At 47.0% G+C, this 17,357-nt stretch overlaps 1 protein-coding gene across 1 annotated transcript in view; it reads right to left on the minus strand.

Moving 5' to 3' along the window:
- The window catches only part of Rapgef5 (Rap guanine nucleotide exchange factor 5), a 225,919-nt gene that overhangs the window by 183,503 nt on the left and 25,059 nt on the right, over nucleotides 1-17,357 (minus strand). Inside the window, 1 exon segment of the mRNA XM_040742315.1 lies at nucleotides 1,611-1,661. Coding sequence (XP_040598249.1) covers nucleotides 1,611-1,661 — 51 coding nt within the window.

Here is a 17,357-nt window from a genome sequence, read left to right on the forward strand (position 1 = left end):
GTGAAATTCAATGGGCTAAAAAAACCCACAAGGTGGATGACCATGGAAGTCACTGGATGTCACTTTATGCTGACAGCTTCCCATTTGTTCCTGCTTTTTCATATTGTGGAAATGTACTTATTTGCATATTTATCTTTACAGGTATGAGTATCTTTTCCCCCCACATGTATTTATGTTTGTATGTGTGTTCTACATGTGTGTACATGATACTTTCTGGAGATATTAGATCCCCTGGAACTGGAGTTATAGATGGTTGTGAGCCACCATGTGGATGCTGGGAATCATTGCTTTTTGGCAAACTCCTTTTACTGGCTGCGCTGGGTTTGAACTCAGGGCCTTGTAAGCAAGGCAAGTGCTCTATAGCTGCACTACACCTCAGTAACTATTTCTTTACCTACAGATATTTTATATTATTACCCCTTAAAGCAAACAAGTTGGTAATGTGTCGGTTGTGACTTGCTAGAAAATAAGTGTTTATACTTAACTCTCCCAGTATCATCACTTGAATGCAATCTGACAAGAAGAGGACCAAGAAACGATTCCCCACTGGCACGTTTTTCTTAAAAATCAAATCTCGAACAAGCTACACGGCAGACAGTTACTGAGTCAAGGGCACGAGTTAGATGGTGCCTGGCTAGTCCTGACATCCGCAAGGCTCACTCAGTAAGTCATCCGTGAAGCATTTAGTGAGCAGACAACAAGTACATGCTCTACTTCAGGTGTGTAACCATGAAGGGCAGGAAGGGGAGGCCCTCCCCTCCAGTCTCTTGTTCTGAAGAATGGGAAAGTGCGTCTGACTCTTCAGCGACAGCACCATAAAGGCGTCCTCATCTCCTCTCGCCAGTGAGCACAGAGGGGACAATGCCCTTAGGGGTAACAACACATACATCTCCTCTTATTAAAGTTGTGTGTACCGTGTATACTATTTCCAAACTGCTGCCCTTGCACCACTACAAAAAAACTGAAGGATGCTCATTTACTCCACCACACTGATGGCTTGTTGCAAAGCCTGAGGAAAATAGTTACTTCTGTGTCCTGAGCATCTTGAGCCACGAGAATGCTGAGGGACTCTCGGTGTCTTCGTTGGTCTTCCCTGGCAGGGAAGATGGTGTGATGAGGGCATTATTGTTATTGTTAGGAATGAGTGCGTGGGGGGGGGGACCTTGGCGGATTCCATGGCAGGTGAGGGTGACAGAGGGGGAGGGACAAGCATGCCAGGCAGACAGAGCTTAGTGAGAAGTTTTATTAGAAAGGGGAGAGGTGGAGGAGGAAAGAGAAAAGAGGTAGGGAGACACAGAGAGAGGACAGAAGAGAAGAGGGAGACAGGAAAAGTCCCAGGGGAACAGTAGAAAATAAGAGTGGGAAAGAGAGAGTGGAAAGAGAGAGTAAGTGGGAAGGGGTCTTTCTTTTAAAGGGGTCCTTTGCACCTGGGCTGACCAGGGTAGTGCCTGAGTGCATTCTGCCAGGTGACAGGGGCAGGCCAGCGTCACGCCTGAATCCTTACTATGATCCCGGGAGGTCAGGCAGCTATAACCTAAAGTTCCCCACTAGCATCTGTGGAACCCCCCATTTACAAAAATACAGAAGGAAAAGAGAAAACAGTTTCGTACCTGGGAAGGACTGTGTTCAAGGTATGGATTGGAAATTCTTCTTGAGAGAGTCTATTTTAAAAGGAAAAAAAAGGAAATTAGACTCCAACACACACATACACACTTGGGAATCCCCCAACCCCCCCAAAAAGCAAAACACATGCTAGTGTCAGGCGTAGGAAGTGCCCACGCTAGAAAATGAGTTCAACACACGGGATCGGACCCCGTGTGTTCTGCACTTGGTCACCTTCACACCCATCAGGCAGCACATTCCACTGGAACAAGCTCCTGCCTCCGAGAGTACAAGCAGCAGCAGAAAACTGTGCCTTCCATCCCCTCCCCAAGTCACTCCAGGGATGGCACCGGGGTCCCCTTTCCCTTGTACCATTCAGTCCTCTTTCTCTTCTCCCCAAAGGCTGCTCCGGCCTCTGAGAGGCCACCCACTCCCCTACCCCACCTCCCCAACGCCAAACCACCCTTCAAACTTCCAGCAGACAAATCTCCCCAAATCACAGCCTCCCCCTCTTAGAGTGAGTCACTGGAGGTTTACAGGGGTCAACCGAAAGCCCTCAGCCGCACAGCCAGCCTCTTACACATTGTGTGTGTGTATGTGTGTGTGTGTGTGTGTGTGTGTTAGTTCTCTTCAGCCCCATAGGGGTTTTCTGACTAAGATTTAAGCGATCCCCGGGGGACTTGGAGAGAGGACACTATAGGTTACGTTCATAATACCATGCACCCATACGTGAAACTGACAAAAATTAACGAATACGCAGGATCTAAGTGTCGGATCTAAGGATGCTAGGGAGACAGATCACTCCACTAGTCCTTACCTGGCAGGCTTGTGGACCTGAGTTTGATCACCATAACCCATGTTTAAGGGGGGGGGAATAATAATAAAATAAAATGGGCCTGGTGGCATACACTTGTAAGCCCAGAACCAAGAAGGTGAACGCAGGTGGACACTTCAGACTCACTGGCCAGCTGACGTAGTCTACTCGGAGAGCTACAGGCCATGTCCCCAAAAATCAAAGTGGTTAATACCTGAGAAGGACACCAAAGGCTGTCTTCTGGCCTCCATACACGTGTGCGTGCATGAGTCTGCACATGGGCGGACGAAAGTATACCCACCCACAAGCACGCATACACATACATATCAGAGCAACCTGACACTCACATCCCTACCTCTCACACCGTTTTCTGTTCAAATCCATTGTCTTCCGTGATGGGCCCACACGACCTCGGACTCCAGGTTTGCACCTGCCCCAGCTCCCCCCACCCCCATACACACACACAACCGCTAACCAAGCCCAGCTATGCCGAACTTCTAAGACCAGATGAGACCCTCTGTGTTCAGAGTGAGTAAGGTCATCGGCCAGACAGTTATCTCCCCAGTGAGGCTCCTCCAAAGGGAACCGGGTCGGTATCCTGTGGAGGTCTTTGTTTTGCTGCCGTTCATACTTTAGAACTTGGGCACCCGGCATTGTGGCACACAGGGGATCTGTGCTGGTGCCTCATGGCCCTTTGTTTTCGTGGCACCTAGCACACCACACGTTGCAGAAAGCTGTTTGTTTTCCCCCATTCCTTTACTTAGCTCTTTATATATATATCACATGCCAGCTAAGTATTTGCTGAATGGCTTGAATTGTAGGAGCTAATTTCCGCGCCCCCCCCAACCTAACAATCCAGCAAGCCGCACCGTCGCCCACAGATGGCTCTGCACAATGGAGAATGATTACCACGTCCCATCGCAGCTCAGGAAGAACAGAGAAACTAACATTTACTGAGCTCCCAACCCATGTTTAAAGGCCCTTTACACCTGGTGCTGTGAGATGGGATGCTTGAGGGAGCCCAGTTTTTAGCCCAGCCGCCTCCACTCCTCAGAATGACGGAGCTGTATTTACCAAACACCCCCCGCTAATCATCACTTTGTGGTGTGTGAACCTTCTACCAAATTTCAACCTAAAGAGAAAATGGCCATGCTGACTCCCCCCCCCACACACACACGAATTATCCTTGTATTGACTCTTTATCCAGAAATGCTAATAAATACTCTGCTAAAGATCTGCAACTTGCTTAGAAAAGAAAGAAGCTTTTGTAAGTCAGCCCATTTGTGATGCCTGCCATTCTGGCCTTGTCTATGCAAGCTCCAATAAGTCCTCCCCAGACCTTCTGTTACCTGAGCCTATGTAATATCTTCAATTATTGAAATACTGGATAATTTAAAACTTACATATAGACACCAGATTTTTCTTATGATGGTGAGTTGTCGTGACAAGTTATTATTTTTTTTAATCAGGAACAAGGAAAAAAAATTTTAATAATCATTGTGGCAGACCAAAGCTGACAATCTCCGTGTGTTCGCTGAATTGTTTCAGTCAGTTCCCAGAACAAATTCTTCACATGAGCTAGTCCAAGAAGAAGCCTTCCTTAGTTAGGTTAAAATAGAAAATTCTGAAATACTGGGCAGGAATATTTTCCACTAAGGAAACAAATCCCTCGTCTTTCTCTCCACTGCCATCCTAAACCAGGCAGCCGTCGGGGTTACAGTTAAGTGATCCGGCTCACAGGGTCACCCTCCCCAAGGCCCCTTTCGAGAGGCAGGTAAAGGGAGCAGGCAAAGTGATGGGAGTCCTCAATGCTGAAAAGATAAGGGTGTTGGGTAAGCTGCTAGTCCCTGGGGAATGACAAGCAACACAATAAGACTTGTCTTTCACAGAACACAACCCTATTGTCAGAACCTCCTGCGATGCCTTCTCTCAGCCAGGCCCAGGGGAAGTATGTTTCATTAACACCTGGGATAGCAGTCCACTGAGCTAGGGAAAGCCACTGTGGCTCTCAGTGAAGTACTGACCTGTTAAAATAACTTTCCCAACTGCTCTTGCAGAGACTACTTCCTGTTAGGCTCCCTTGCTGACCAGAATTAACTGATGGGGGCGGGTATTCTTCTGTACATACGTTTCTCTTATTAGTTGATGAATAAAACACTGTTTGGCCCATGAGGCAGGAATCCAGAAAGCTTTATAATTAACTGGTAGACACACGTAAGAAACCATAGACTAAAACGAGAACTGTCACTTTCTGGTAACTTCCTTCTTGTGGCCAAGGATAGAATCCCATCGTCCATAGGTTTTAGAATTACACAGTCACAGAAAGTTTGGCGCAATGGAAATAGGTGACAGGTGCAAGTTGCTGTGGTGCACAGGAAGTACCTGTTCCTTCCGTTGAGTTCTGGCTGCAGCTAGGACCCATACTATCTCGTGGAGATCCTAGGTGCATGCTGATAACATCAACCAGTCACTCCCACACAGGCCACTTGTAATAAAATCTTCCAAACAGTGCCACCACACCTAAGTCAACGATGTTCTCAAAATTCTATATTTGCCGTTGACCTGTCATGTGTTAAGAAAGGAGGGGGGCTGATGAGATGGCTCAGTAGGTAAAGTCCTTGTCATATAAAGGTTGAAATAAAGAGCGAGAGCGAGAGAGCGAGAGAGCGAGAGAGCGAGAGAGCGAGAGAGAGAGAGAGAGAGAGAGAGAGAGAGAGAGAGAGAGAGAGAGAGAGAGAGAGGAATTGAAATTGAAAGGCCTGAGTGCTGGCTCAGTTGGTAAGATCGCTGTCATACAAGCATGATGATCTGAGTTCAGCTACAGCACCTGGTAAACGAACTGGACGTGGTGATGCATTCCTGTAATCCTAATACTCCAGAAACAGAGACAAGCAGGTTCTGGGGGCTGGCTGGCTGGTGAGCTAGCCTAGTCTAATCAGAGGACTTCCAATCTCAATTATAGTCCCTGTCTCATAGAAGGTTGATGGTTCCTGAAGAATGATACCCAAGGTTCATCTCTGACCTCCAGGTGTGCAATGCACATGCATGTGTGCCTACATGAACACACACAGCAGACCAAAGAACACGGGACAGAAAGAAACGGATTTGTGAGCAACCCCTTTGCCTTAGTCGCGTCTTCATATTGGCAGCTGCATCCCCTCATTACTGTTGGTGCAGGTTAAGAGGCTCAAGTGTCAGAGAAACGAAGTACTCTACCACAGGCCCCAGAGGAATGAAAGGAGAGTCACAGCAGGGACCAAAGTCCGCAACATACCACATGTCTCTAACAGTAATTAAGTTTCTGCCATGCACTGATATTTTACACGCATCAAATGGAGATCTCCGAAACACTCAGAGGTGAGTATAGATGACAAACCAGACTAAGAAGAAGTTAAGGAATCTCCCCACATCTACCTTTAGTTGCTACTCCGTGGATACACATTTCAACGTAGAGCATCACGACTGAAGTAATGTGCCTATGCTGAGTGACTTTTCCAAAGATGTAGACCAAACTCTACCTACCCCAGACAGGATACAAAAGGCACAGCAAAAGAATGGTTCCCCCTAAGTCCATCTTTGGGGCTGCTTACAGTAGTGTGGGCAGTTTACTCACAACTACACACCCGAGTGTCCTCCCGTTACAACACTAACTGATAATACATCCTCAGGTATAGAGTGAAGCCTTTTCCTTGCCAACCGCTTTGGTTTTTCCCCACCAGTCCCCTGGGCTCTGCCGCGTTGTAGTCCCCAAATAACACACAAGATGATGCATTAATTATGAAGCTGTTGGCCTTGCTTGTTTCTTACTGGCTAGCTCTGACTTAAGTATTTACCCCATAATTGTTAATCTAAGTATTTCTCTTACCAGAGAAAGGTCCGGACTTCTTACCCCCATGGCCACTACATGGTGACTCTCTGTGTTTCTCCTTCCCAGAGTCCTCCTGGACTCCTAGTCCCACCTATTTTGCTTCCTTATTGGCCAACAGTGCTTTATTGACATATACACAGGACTTCCCCATCACTCAGGGAATGCAACAAGAGGTCACCTAAGGAGCTGAGAGGTAGAGTATTTGCCTAGCATGCATGCCCTGGCTTCACTCTCCAGGAATGAGGGAGGACCTTACAAATAATACCGGCTAGATCCAGCAGGTCCCAAGCCTAGATGGCATAGAAGCCGTTGGGGGAAAATACCATGGTCCCATGCCGAGCATACTAAATTAGAATCTCAAGGAGTGGGTGGGGCCTGCGTTCTGCCCCACCCCCGGCCCCAGAGAGTTCTACTGTGTGGTCAGGTTTGAATTAAACTGTAAAAACGAATTAACTTGATGCTAGGGAGACAGCTCAATGGTTCAGAGTACCTGCTGCTCTTCCAGAGTGATGGGAGATTGTGTTCTGTATAAGTTTCTCTTATTGGTTGATGAATAAAACACTGATTGGCCAGGCAGGAAGATGGGCGGGGCTAGGAGATGAGGAGAATTCTGGGAAGCGTAGGCAGAAAGGAGCCGTGGTTTGGTGTGAGCCTGGGAAGAGAGGAGTACAAGGTGTTCTCCGGTAAGCCGAGACCATGTAGAAATACATAGATTAGTAGTTATGGGTTAGTAATTAAGACAGAGCTAGCCACCGGGCAATGGAATTATAATTAATATAAGTCTCTGAGTGTTCGTTTGCGATGGGAAACCCTGTAACACCAGAGAACCCTGGTTCAGTTCCCAACACCCACATTAGAGGATCATAAACACCTGTAACTCCAGCTCCAGGGGCTCTGGTGCCTTCGTCTGGACTCCAGAAACATCTGCAACCACACGCATAGTTTAAAATAAAGAAGTAAAAATTAGCAACTGACCTCATGACTATTTGAAACTTTTCTTCAAACAACACCTCATCGCACCCCCTGACGAGGGAAGGGGGCAAGCTATTTGCCAATAGCACCGAGATCCGAACACAACTTCACAACAGCAAATGCGTGGAAGACCCTGCTCACACAGTGTGTGCTTTCTGTAAACCGCACACTAGACGTAGCCCAAGGCAGTCTCCCCATGTAAAACAAGCAATTCAATAAGCGAGTGGGTATGGGTAGAAAGGGCACGCCTTCCTCACGGAACAATTCCAATGGCTAAATGTAATCAAACGAAGAAAACGGGAAGTAAGTCTGAGGCAAACACACCACAGTGACAGAGGCTGCAGACAATACCTAAGAGTGGATGCCAAAATGAGTGGAAACAGCAAAATAAGACGCAGAATCCTTGCCATTGTGTCCACATATCTCCCTACAAGACAATAAGCTCACAGCAAAACAGCCACTGATTTAAACACACAAAAAAAAATCACAAGTCACGTTTGATAAAAATAATCACATATCAGGTGACAAGAGGACATCATTGTCCTCCTGACTCTCGGACTGAGAAAAGTCAAGTTTTGCAGTATCCCTACCAAAATGCACATCCGAATTTCACGAGAAGCTACCAGGTAACTTCAAACTGAAGGGTGTCCTTTAAACTTTCTGGTCTGCATTCTGCCAAAGCTTAGGAAAAGCCAAAAGAAATTAACGAGCATTGGAGAAGACTAAACGAAACTGCCCCAAGCTGGCCGTGAAACTCCACACCTTTCTCCTCAGCCTCCTAAGGGCTGGGATTACAGCTGGGCATCACCATACTCAACAAGACCTCAATTATTTCAAAAAGAAGAGTTAGCAGACTCCATCTCCCCTACAAACACAGTCTCGTGGAAACATTCAAATATTATTTCCAAACACAGCATTTGCTAAGCTGCATTTCTCTCCGCATGATTTCCTGAGCAGATCCCGTGCCTGTCTTCCCACTTGGACCTCCGTCACCCTTGCCACGCTAAACCCCTGAACATCTCCTTACCTGTCGCTGCTGCTGGAGTTTCTTCCTGCCACCAGGTCCTGCCGCTTCAGCCCCAAGTGAACACACAGAGACGCTACGCTAATTGTTAAACTGTTGACCAATAGCTAGGGCTTCTTACTGGCTAGCTCTGTCTTAATTATCGACCCATAGCTCCTAATCTACGTATTTCTACATGGTCTTGTTGTGCCAGAGAACACCTGGCACATCCTGTCTTCCCGGTCTCTGCATTGGCGTCTTCTCTGAGGTCTCTTTCTACCTACCTTTCCCAGAATTCTCCTCGTCTCCTAGCCCTGCCTACCTTCCTGCCTCTATTGGCCAAACGGTGCTTTATTCATCAACCAATAAGAGAAACACATATACAGAAGGACAACCCCCATCACATTTATCTTTAACAAAGAAGAAAACAAGTTTTCCAGCTTACCCCTTCCCCTGCCTGTGGGCTCCCGAACAACGCTCCCCGTGACCTAGTTAGTACACTCCTCACCTGACAGCTCCGGACCCTCTTACACTTTTCCATCCCTTACCCCTTTCTGATCATAAAAAAACATTTTTAATGTAAACCCCGACAATTTACTGATACTAAATAAGAAATTTATTTTATAAAGAGTTCTTTGGTATCCGTATAATTCTGTCATTTACTTAAAAAATGAAAGCCAATTTCCATACTAATGAGGTAACGACAGTAAGCTGTTCATTTTTAAGCAAAGATTTCAGAGCTGAAGAGATGACGGCTCAGCCGTTAAGAGTACTTGCTGCTCTTCCAGGGGACCTGGCCAGGTTCTGAGCACCCACACTAGGCAGCTCACAACTATCTGTATCTCTACCTCCAGGGGATCCGATGCCCTCTTCTGGCCTCCATGCACACCCATAATGTCTCTCTCTCTCTCTTACACACACACACACACACACACACACACACACACACACACGCACGCATGCACGCACGCACACACACTTTTTTTAAGAGTTTGAAGTATCAGCTAGATATTTCATGTTGCAGGGTGTAGCACCCAATGTCTTTTTAGAATTGATTTTTATTTTATTTCACAGCTGTCAACACTGAGAACACTGCTTTGCGTAAATACATAGTAAAATGGCAAGAAAGTGTTTAGGGCCACTTCATAAATGGTTGGAAATTCCATCCTAATCCCAAGGCCAAACCCATGGGACAACATTTTCTGAAACTCAACTCAGCGACCCTGATAGCCATTTTTTTAAACAAGCATCCTAAGACATCACAGCCCATAGATCTATTAATTAGATAGCTACTAATTAGATATGTGTTGGGGAATGGTGGTCGAAAAACTCTGGACTTGTTTTCCATAAGTAAATGACTGTGTTTCTGTAAGAGCAGTACATTTTGTACGAACACTTTAACCAAAGCACACAACAGTCCTGAATCTGAACCCACGTGTTTCAGGCCGTGTTTGTTGGTGTGCCTCCGTGGTGAGAAAGCATATTCAGTGCAAGGTGTGCGTTCTGTGTATTCAAAGCCAAGGTGCACAGACAGGCACTGCAGACTCCTTGGATTAATTACACATTTGATATGTGTATGTGTGTGTGCATGGGTGATGACATGTGAACATGTATGCACGTGAATCTAAAGGCCAGAGATCATCCTCCAGTGTTAGTCTTCAGGCGCCATCCACTTTGCTTTTTTAAAACGTGGTTTCTCGATGCCTGGGGCTCATTGATTAGGTTAAACTGGCAGGCCAGGGAGTCCCAGGCATCTGACTTCATCTTCCCTTCTCCAGTGCTGGGACTGCTAGTGAGAGCTACCATGCCTGGTGTTTTATGTGGGTGCTTCGGATCCGAGTCGTATACTGACGCTTGCACTGGCAGAACTATGTCTCAATGCCTCCTTACACATTTTATCTTGAACTGATTTTTGCTTGCTGCACATTCAGAAACCTTTTAGAGTAGCCTTTACTTTTTCTTTTTTCTTTTTGTCATCTTTTCACATGTAGTTACATGGGCCCACAGGGTGTTACAGCCACGGTTGAAACTACCTGAGAGGTGACACAGGTCTGTAATAACGGCACTTGGGAAGTAGAGGCAGGAGGATCTGGAATTCAAGGCCAGCTTGAGATACAGGAGAACCTCTCTCCGGAAGCAAAACAAAGAGTAAGCTGGGGGATGGTGGTGGGAGAGGTTACAGAAAACTGATGACAAGGAATATAAATATATATATATATGTATATATATATATGTGTGTGTGTGTGTGTGTGTGTAAACACTTGTAAACCTATGAGAACAAAACAGTGTTTCAAAAGTTGTGCCCAGAAGGACTCACTCAGTTCATGTTACAACACGTTTATTTAGGCTTACGTCTCATTTCAGGGTCTCTATTAGTGCTTCCCGAAGCTCTTTGGACCGCAGATACTCATTTGTGTTTTATCTTCCTCCTATTATGCAAATCGGAAGGACATGGTCTACCATGTGCTAACTTCCAGATGCCCAAAGACGCATCGCCTGTATTTAACCACACAACTGCAGAGGGGAAAACCCCAACTTTGCTAATGCCTCCCTTAGCAACACTGTCTTCAGCCCCTCCCTCTGCCCCGCATTTTCTCTTGAGAGGCAACCACACACAGTGCTTGGGAGCAAGAACTGAGCCCTGCATTCTCAATCACAATGCTCACATTCAAAACACAGCCCACTCCTAAGAAGCTGTATTATACACAGCTTATGTTCTTTACACCTCCTGGGTCTACCCCTTTAAGTGGGTAACGTACAATCTACTTTTAAGGCTGTCATAAAGAATGCATCACTTAAAATAGTGATTTTTCACGTTTCCCTGTATGTCCTAAAGAGTGTAATGAAATATTCCTAGGCCCCCTACACAGTTTTGTGTTTGGTGGGTTTAAGGCAGAACCTGAGAAGGTGAATTTTAAGGAGTTCTCAGGAAGGGGCCGATGCCGGAGGAGGCTACACCCTAAGGGCCACAAACGGTGTAGACCAGTGCCTAACTGATGACTGTGTCCCAAGCACCCATTACTGCACAGAACGCAGCAGGCTTTCACACAGGGAGGTACAGGAGTGTGGACCCACACGCTAGCTTACGAACTTCTCAAGGAACAGAATCTCATCTTGTTCATCCACATCCCTAGGACACAGCAGAACACCCCACATGGCAAGATAGAATCACAAGGGAAAATAGGATGTGTAGGAAAAACTTCGGCCAGCCTACCCAAGCCGCAGTCACCTTGACCCGGGTGCCCACAGGCCAGCCCGAATGAGTATGCACACGCTGGCAGGGACTTCCTCCCTGAGCCAAGCCACCAAGCCTGCCTCAACGCCCAGAGTCTGCTGATGGAGAGACACCTGACCCAGAGACACCAATGAGGAAAGGCCAAGGCAGCAGAGTCGGCCGCCAGAGCCCATGGGACCTTGGGAGGGGGTATAAAGGCGGGTCTAACTTCCTTAATAAATGAGTCTGCAGCATGTTCTGCTGCTCACTGACTCCCAGTGCCTGAGTCCTCGGTGCTGTCTTCTCACCCCCTCCCCCAAGGGGTGTCCGAGTAGGGTAACCAGCAACAAAGATAAGGAGCCAATCCTTCTCCTTACACATCCCCATAACTCAGGCATCATTCAGAGGTGGCGATTCTGTTCACCCATTTGGCCCATGAGAGTCAGTCCTGGTTCTCATACTCAGGAGTCTAGAAGAATTCACCAGTGTTGCGTGGTTGGAACCAAGGCCATCTCCAACATGGGTACACGTTTCTGTGAGTTTTCATCTCACGTGGCACCACCACTGTTTGAACTCTACGGTACAGCTGGTTTTTATATAAACAAAAGTTTTACTTGGATGTTGACATGGGGAAAGTCCTGGCGCCTACTCCAAACCTATCTCCTACTTACGACTAGGTCTCCTCCTTGGTGCTCACCAAGTCTCTTAATTACTGGGTTATTGGATCAGAGCCAGGCATGGTGGCTATACATCTGTAATCCCAGCACGCAGGAGGCTGAGGCAGGAGACATCATTCGTTCAAGACAAAGCCTGGGCAATATAGAGAGATTCTGTCTCAAACGAAATTTTGCACACACACCAGAAAGAAAGAAATCTTCAGCATACATCCTTGGGTTCTATTGCGACTCCGTGCGCAGGCTTTTCGGGTCACACAGCGTTTCCCCCGGCTCCCCAAAGTCATTAAGGAATCTCTGTTTCTACCAACTTCAGGCAATTCTAGCTTGAAACAAAATATCACCGTTCACAGAGACAGTAATAGCAGACTTCATCGTCAGCTCTTTTAACATTGACCAGAATAGCAGGACTTCCTTCTCCTTTGCCCTGGCCACTGGTGAAGTCGTGAGCTGGCTGGCCCCTTTTACTTTGTATCCCTTGATTAGCTAGCTAGTAGTTGAGTCCTGCAGGCTTGTGAAACTTCCTTGTGGGTCGCATGACATCCCCCCCCCCCACTCTTCTTACACACGTCTTTCCTTCGGACACTCACTTTACAGACACATCAGCCTCTTTCACTTCCTTCTATGTTTCCAAGTACGAATCTGAATGCTGCCTACCCGCATCCCCGGCTGTCTTTCCTGGCCATGCATGGTCCCAGGTACGGCACACCTGTTGCTTCCCTTCCACTGCGAACATCAGATTCTACAGTCACTTGCTTTCTACACTGTGAGAAGCCCAGTCTGCACTGCACCTACAGCCTTGATGCTAATAGCTTTTTTTTTTTACCCCGAGTGAAGATTCTTCTCGGCTTATGAGGGAACTACGTCCAGATAAACTCATTGGAAGTCAGACGTGTATCCAACTAACTTACCGCTGGCCTTCCTACACTGAGTCCTGGTGTCCTACCATGGCTGTATGGGTGACTGGGAGTTGCTGCTGACCAAAGTGTTAAGAAAGTACTATATACCCCACATAAAGCTAACCTGGGAAATGATTCAAACTCTGCTTTTAAACTATGATACCTAAACTATGAATAGTGAGTGGTTTGTGCCAAATACAATCAGGACTGTAGCAGGTGAGGGTAATTCTATATATCCCTTCCCTTCCCAACTCTCTGATACTAGTTTATATCTTCTGTTTCCACCAAATCATGCCCTCTAATTAAATCTGCATCCTATATTGCATCTTCTGCCCAGACATTTACTATTTTCTCTAGTAAGTCACTTTCTGTTTGTTTTGTTTTTTTCTCAGATGGTGTTCGCTGTCCAACTGTGACTGGCTAACTGGCTAGCCCTGAACTTGCTATACAGTCCAGACTAGCCTTCAACTTGAGATTCTGTCTCAATGCTGGGGTTACAGGCATGAGCCACCGCACCAGACTTATCATTGTCTCTGGTCAATCTGTCTCTCCTCCCTGAAACCTCTTGCTGCAGCACAAGCAAACATAATCATCAGAATTCCTCCAGCCAGGATCAGATCATGGAACCTTCAGGCCACAACAGTATATTCAGACACTCTTGGAATTCAAGGGGGAACCTCTAGTGCTCCGGATTCCCCTTCTGGAGAAATGCGGCAAGCATCGGCGCCCTCCACTCTTCTGTTTTTCCTTCATTCGGAACCTCCCAACGGGCCCCTGGAACACTGCAGAACTTGTCTGGAAAGTGTCACCTTCCTTCAGCCCATCTCTACACACCTCCAAATGACAGTCATCAGCACTCACTTACAGCCTCCATCCACACACGGCCCGGGCACCAGCAGCACCGGCCTCACCCCCACATCTCTGTGCCATACTGACGCTCCATCTCCACCAGGCCAGAGACACTCTTTCCCAAGGATGAAGGAGCCAGAGCTCAGGTGACTCGTATCACAGTCAAGTTTGGGAAGGTTGCTCCATATCACCTAGATACGAACCTCACTTACTGCAGCAAGCATTTCTAATTCCAACCCCTCCCGACACCAACAAAGGTTCCCCCAGCAAGGGTGACATGGGCGAAACCAAATGGAAGATGCTACTGATTTGCGTCTCCTTAAAAAATAAAAACTGCAGGCCAGGCGTGGTGGTACGCACCTTTAATCCCAGCACCTGGGAGACAGAGTCAGGTGGGATCTCTGTGAGTTCAAGGTCAGCCTGGTCTACAGAGTAAGTTCAGGGCAGCCTGGGTTGTCACACAGAGAAACTCCGTCTCAGAAGACAAACACCTGCACATGAGCTTACGTGAAGGTGTTTGGAGAATCCCTACAGCAAACAAACCTGTTTAATCCAACATTCCCAAACATTCCTATTTGTTATTTGCCTTCTCAAGACACATGTGCTGATTGGGAGGCAGCTAACGTAAAAGCTGTCCAGATGGTGAATCACCTCCATTAGACGACTGTGAAATCCTCTCCCCCTCCACGCCTCCCCTCTGACCTGCTCGCCCAGTGGCTTGTCAGCAGCACACAAATCAGGTTCACATGTGAGTTTGCCTCCACACCCTGGTTGGGGAGCTAAGCTAGGCACGTGCCTAAAACAGAGCACCTGACACACAGTCAAAAGGGGCAACGGGTGATCAGCAAGACCGATTCAAATTTCCAGGCTCAAACAACAACAGGTGCCTGAGACTTCTGCACACACCTCACCTCCTCTCCTCCCTTCCCCACTATTTAATGGAAAAGACACACACACGCATACACACACACACACACACACACACACACACACACCCCGGCGTGTGATCCGAAAGCAACTGCGTTGGTGTTTACCCTTCTCTAAGAGCACAAGGACAGTAAGAGGCACTTCATAATGGATGGTTTTCAGAGCTGTAAGTCTTTACTTGCAACCAAGCTGCACGCTGGGCATCTGCAGCTGCATTCCTTTGTATTTGGATTAAATCAGGAAACTAGCTTCGCTTCTTCTCTAACTCTATTTGAGTCAGCTAGAGGCATGATGATATCCACAGTATTCAAAGGAGACCTCTCTTCTTTGAATAGCAATAACAGACGGTTCTGAAGTCAACAAAATGCCCTATGGCCCAAAAGCAGAGGACAGGGACTCCTGCCACTACAATGTATGTAAACTATGTGGGGCAGACAGAGCCCTTTCCCCTGGTGATTCCAAAGCATTCACATTCTAGCTCCACTCCCTCCCTTCCTGCCTAACCCAGGTGCATGGGAAGATGCCCACCGGTCATTACAACTGTTGCAAAGACCTTATCATACATGCGAGCATTTGGCGAAACTGGATAACTCAACCTTACTGGACTGGTGGGATCACCTGAGCTCAGGAGTTCTGAGACTGCCTTGGGCAAAACAATGACCCTTGGCAGAGAATGAAAACAGAAAGGAACATAGCAAAATGCTAGTGAAATTTGTGTGAGAGACTACTTGGTAGTTTTTTGTTTGTTTGTTTCTTTCTTTCCCACTTCCAAATTTTTTTCATTACAGAAATTATTTAAGTATAAAAATATCGGGGCTGGAGAGGTGGCTCAGAGGTCAAGAGCACTGGCTGCTCTTCCAGAGGTGGTTGTGAGTTCAATTCCCAGCATATACAGGGTGGTTCCCAACCATCTATATAGTGAGATCTGACGCTCCCTTCTGGCGTGCATGCATATATTCACAATAAATAAATCTTTTTTTAAAAAAAAGAAGGATGAGAAGGAGGAGGAGGAGAAGGAGGAGGAGGAGGAGGAGAAGAAGAAGAAGAGGAAGAAGAAGAAGAAGAAGAAGAAGAAGAAGAAGAAGAAGAAGAAGAAGAAGAAGAAGAAGAAGAAGAAGAAGAAGAAGAAAAGTGTCTACAACATAAGACAAACTCTCCATGAGCCAGAGAGATGATGGTTCAGAGTTCTTCCTGGCATTGGGTTTATTGGAACAGGAACTTCGGCAGAACCCAGTTTGTGTCCATGACTGGCCCCTTGGAAAGGGGAAGGTTTGCCTCAGAAGACCTGAGTTCTGTTCCCGCCACCCACATCAGGTAGCTCAGAGCATGGTGGCCCATAAACTCCAGTCCCAGGGTACCCAACGCCCTCTGCCCCTCCACTGGCATCTAAACTCCTGCAGGCACACACATAAAACATGGTGATTTTTTTTTTAAGATAAAAGAAAAAATCTCCATTCTCACCATTCTCCCACCTCCAACCCTATGAAGGAAAGTTCATAAATTAAGATGGTAATTTTTTATACAAATAAAGGATTACACAGAAAGAACATGACTGCGGTCAGAAGGAAATCCAAACGTTAGATCTCTGGCGTATCCATGGATGGGAGAAGAATGGACAGACCCCTGGTGGAGAGCTATGTTGGTAAGACAAGGCTGAGGACTCTTGTAGGAAGCTTGTGTTTATTCCCTGCCCTTCCTGCTCTGTGGTGTCCGCCCAGGGACCCTGCCTGCCTTTAAGCAGACACTGAGCACGGCTGAGACCATGAAAACAGTGTGGAAGAAGCTGGCCAGGAAAGAGACAACAGGAAGCTGGTGGAGACGTTCAAACCACAACGCAGGAAGACACGAGGCAAACCTCCCCCTTTCCAAGTCATGAGGGAAGGACACAAACTGGGTTCTGCCGAAGTTCCTGTTCCAATAAACCCAATGCCAGGAATGTCTGCCTGTGGCCCATTTGCCGGAGCCCTCGGTTACTATCTCCTGTTGCTACTCTGTAACAGGCAAACGACTCAGGAAGCAAACACTGCAAAGCTAAGTAGCTACGGCTGGCCTTCTAGGCTCCTGATGTGTGGATGTGACTTCATCTGTACACAAGCTCTCTGCCTCAGCTCCCAAGTGAAGAGTATGAGAGGCGTGATAAAACGTTGCCTTCACACACACAAAGTAAATTCCAGCGGAGTCTAACCTCACTACCCATTCTCAGATACTCACACAGCTTTTTAAATTTTTTAATTGGTCACGAGCACTGCGTATAAAGCACTGGACACTCTTCTATTGTTTAAATTTTTCCCCCGGTTTTTAAGACTTGCCTTATCTGTGTGAGCATTTTGCTCACATGTGTATCTGTGTACCACGCGTGTTCCCAGTGCCTACAGAGGTCAGGGAGGGCATCCGTCGTCAGATTCCCTGAAATTGGGATTACAGAGGACTGAGGGCCACCACGCAGCTCTTAGAAGTCAAACCCCCGGCTACCGTTAAGAACGAGTGTTTTTAGCCACTGAGCCATCTCTCCAGCCCCTTAAAAAAATGTCTACA

This window comes from Mesocricetus auratus, unplaced genomic scaffold (assembly GCF_017639785.1).
Source record: "Mesocricetus auratus isolate SY011 unplaced genomic scaffold, BCM_Maur_2.0 Super-Scaffold_15014, whole genome shotgun sequence".
In the NCBI taxonomy this organism is placed as follows: Eukaryota; Metazoa; Chordata; class Mammalia; order Rodentia; family Cricetidae; genus Mesocricetus; species Mesocricetus auratus.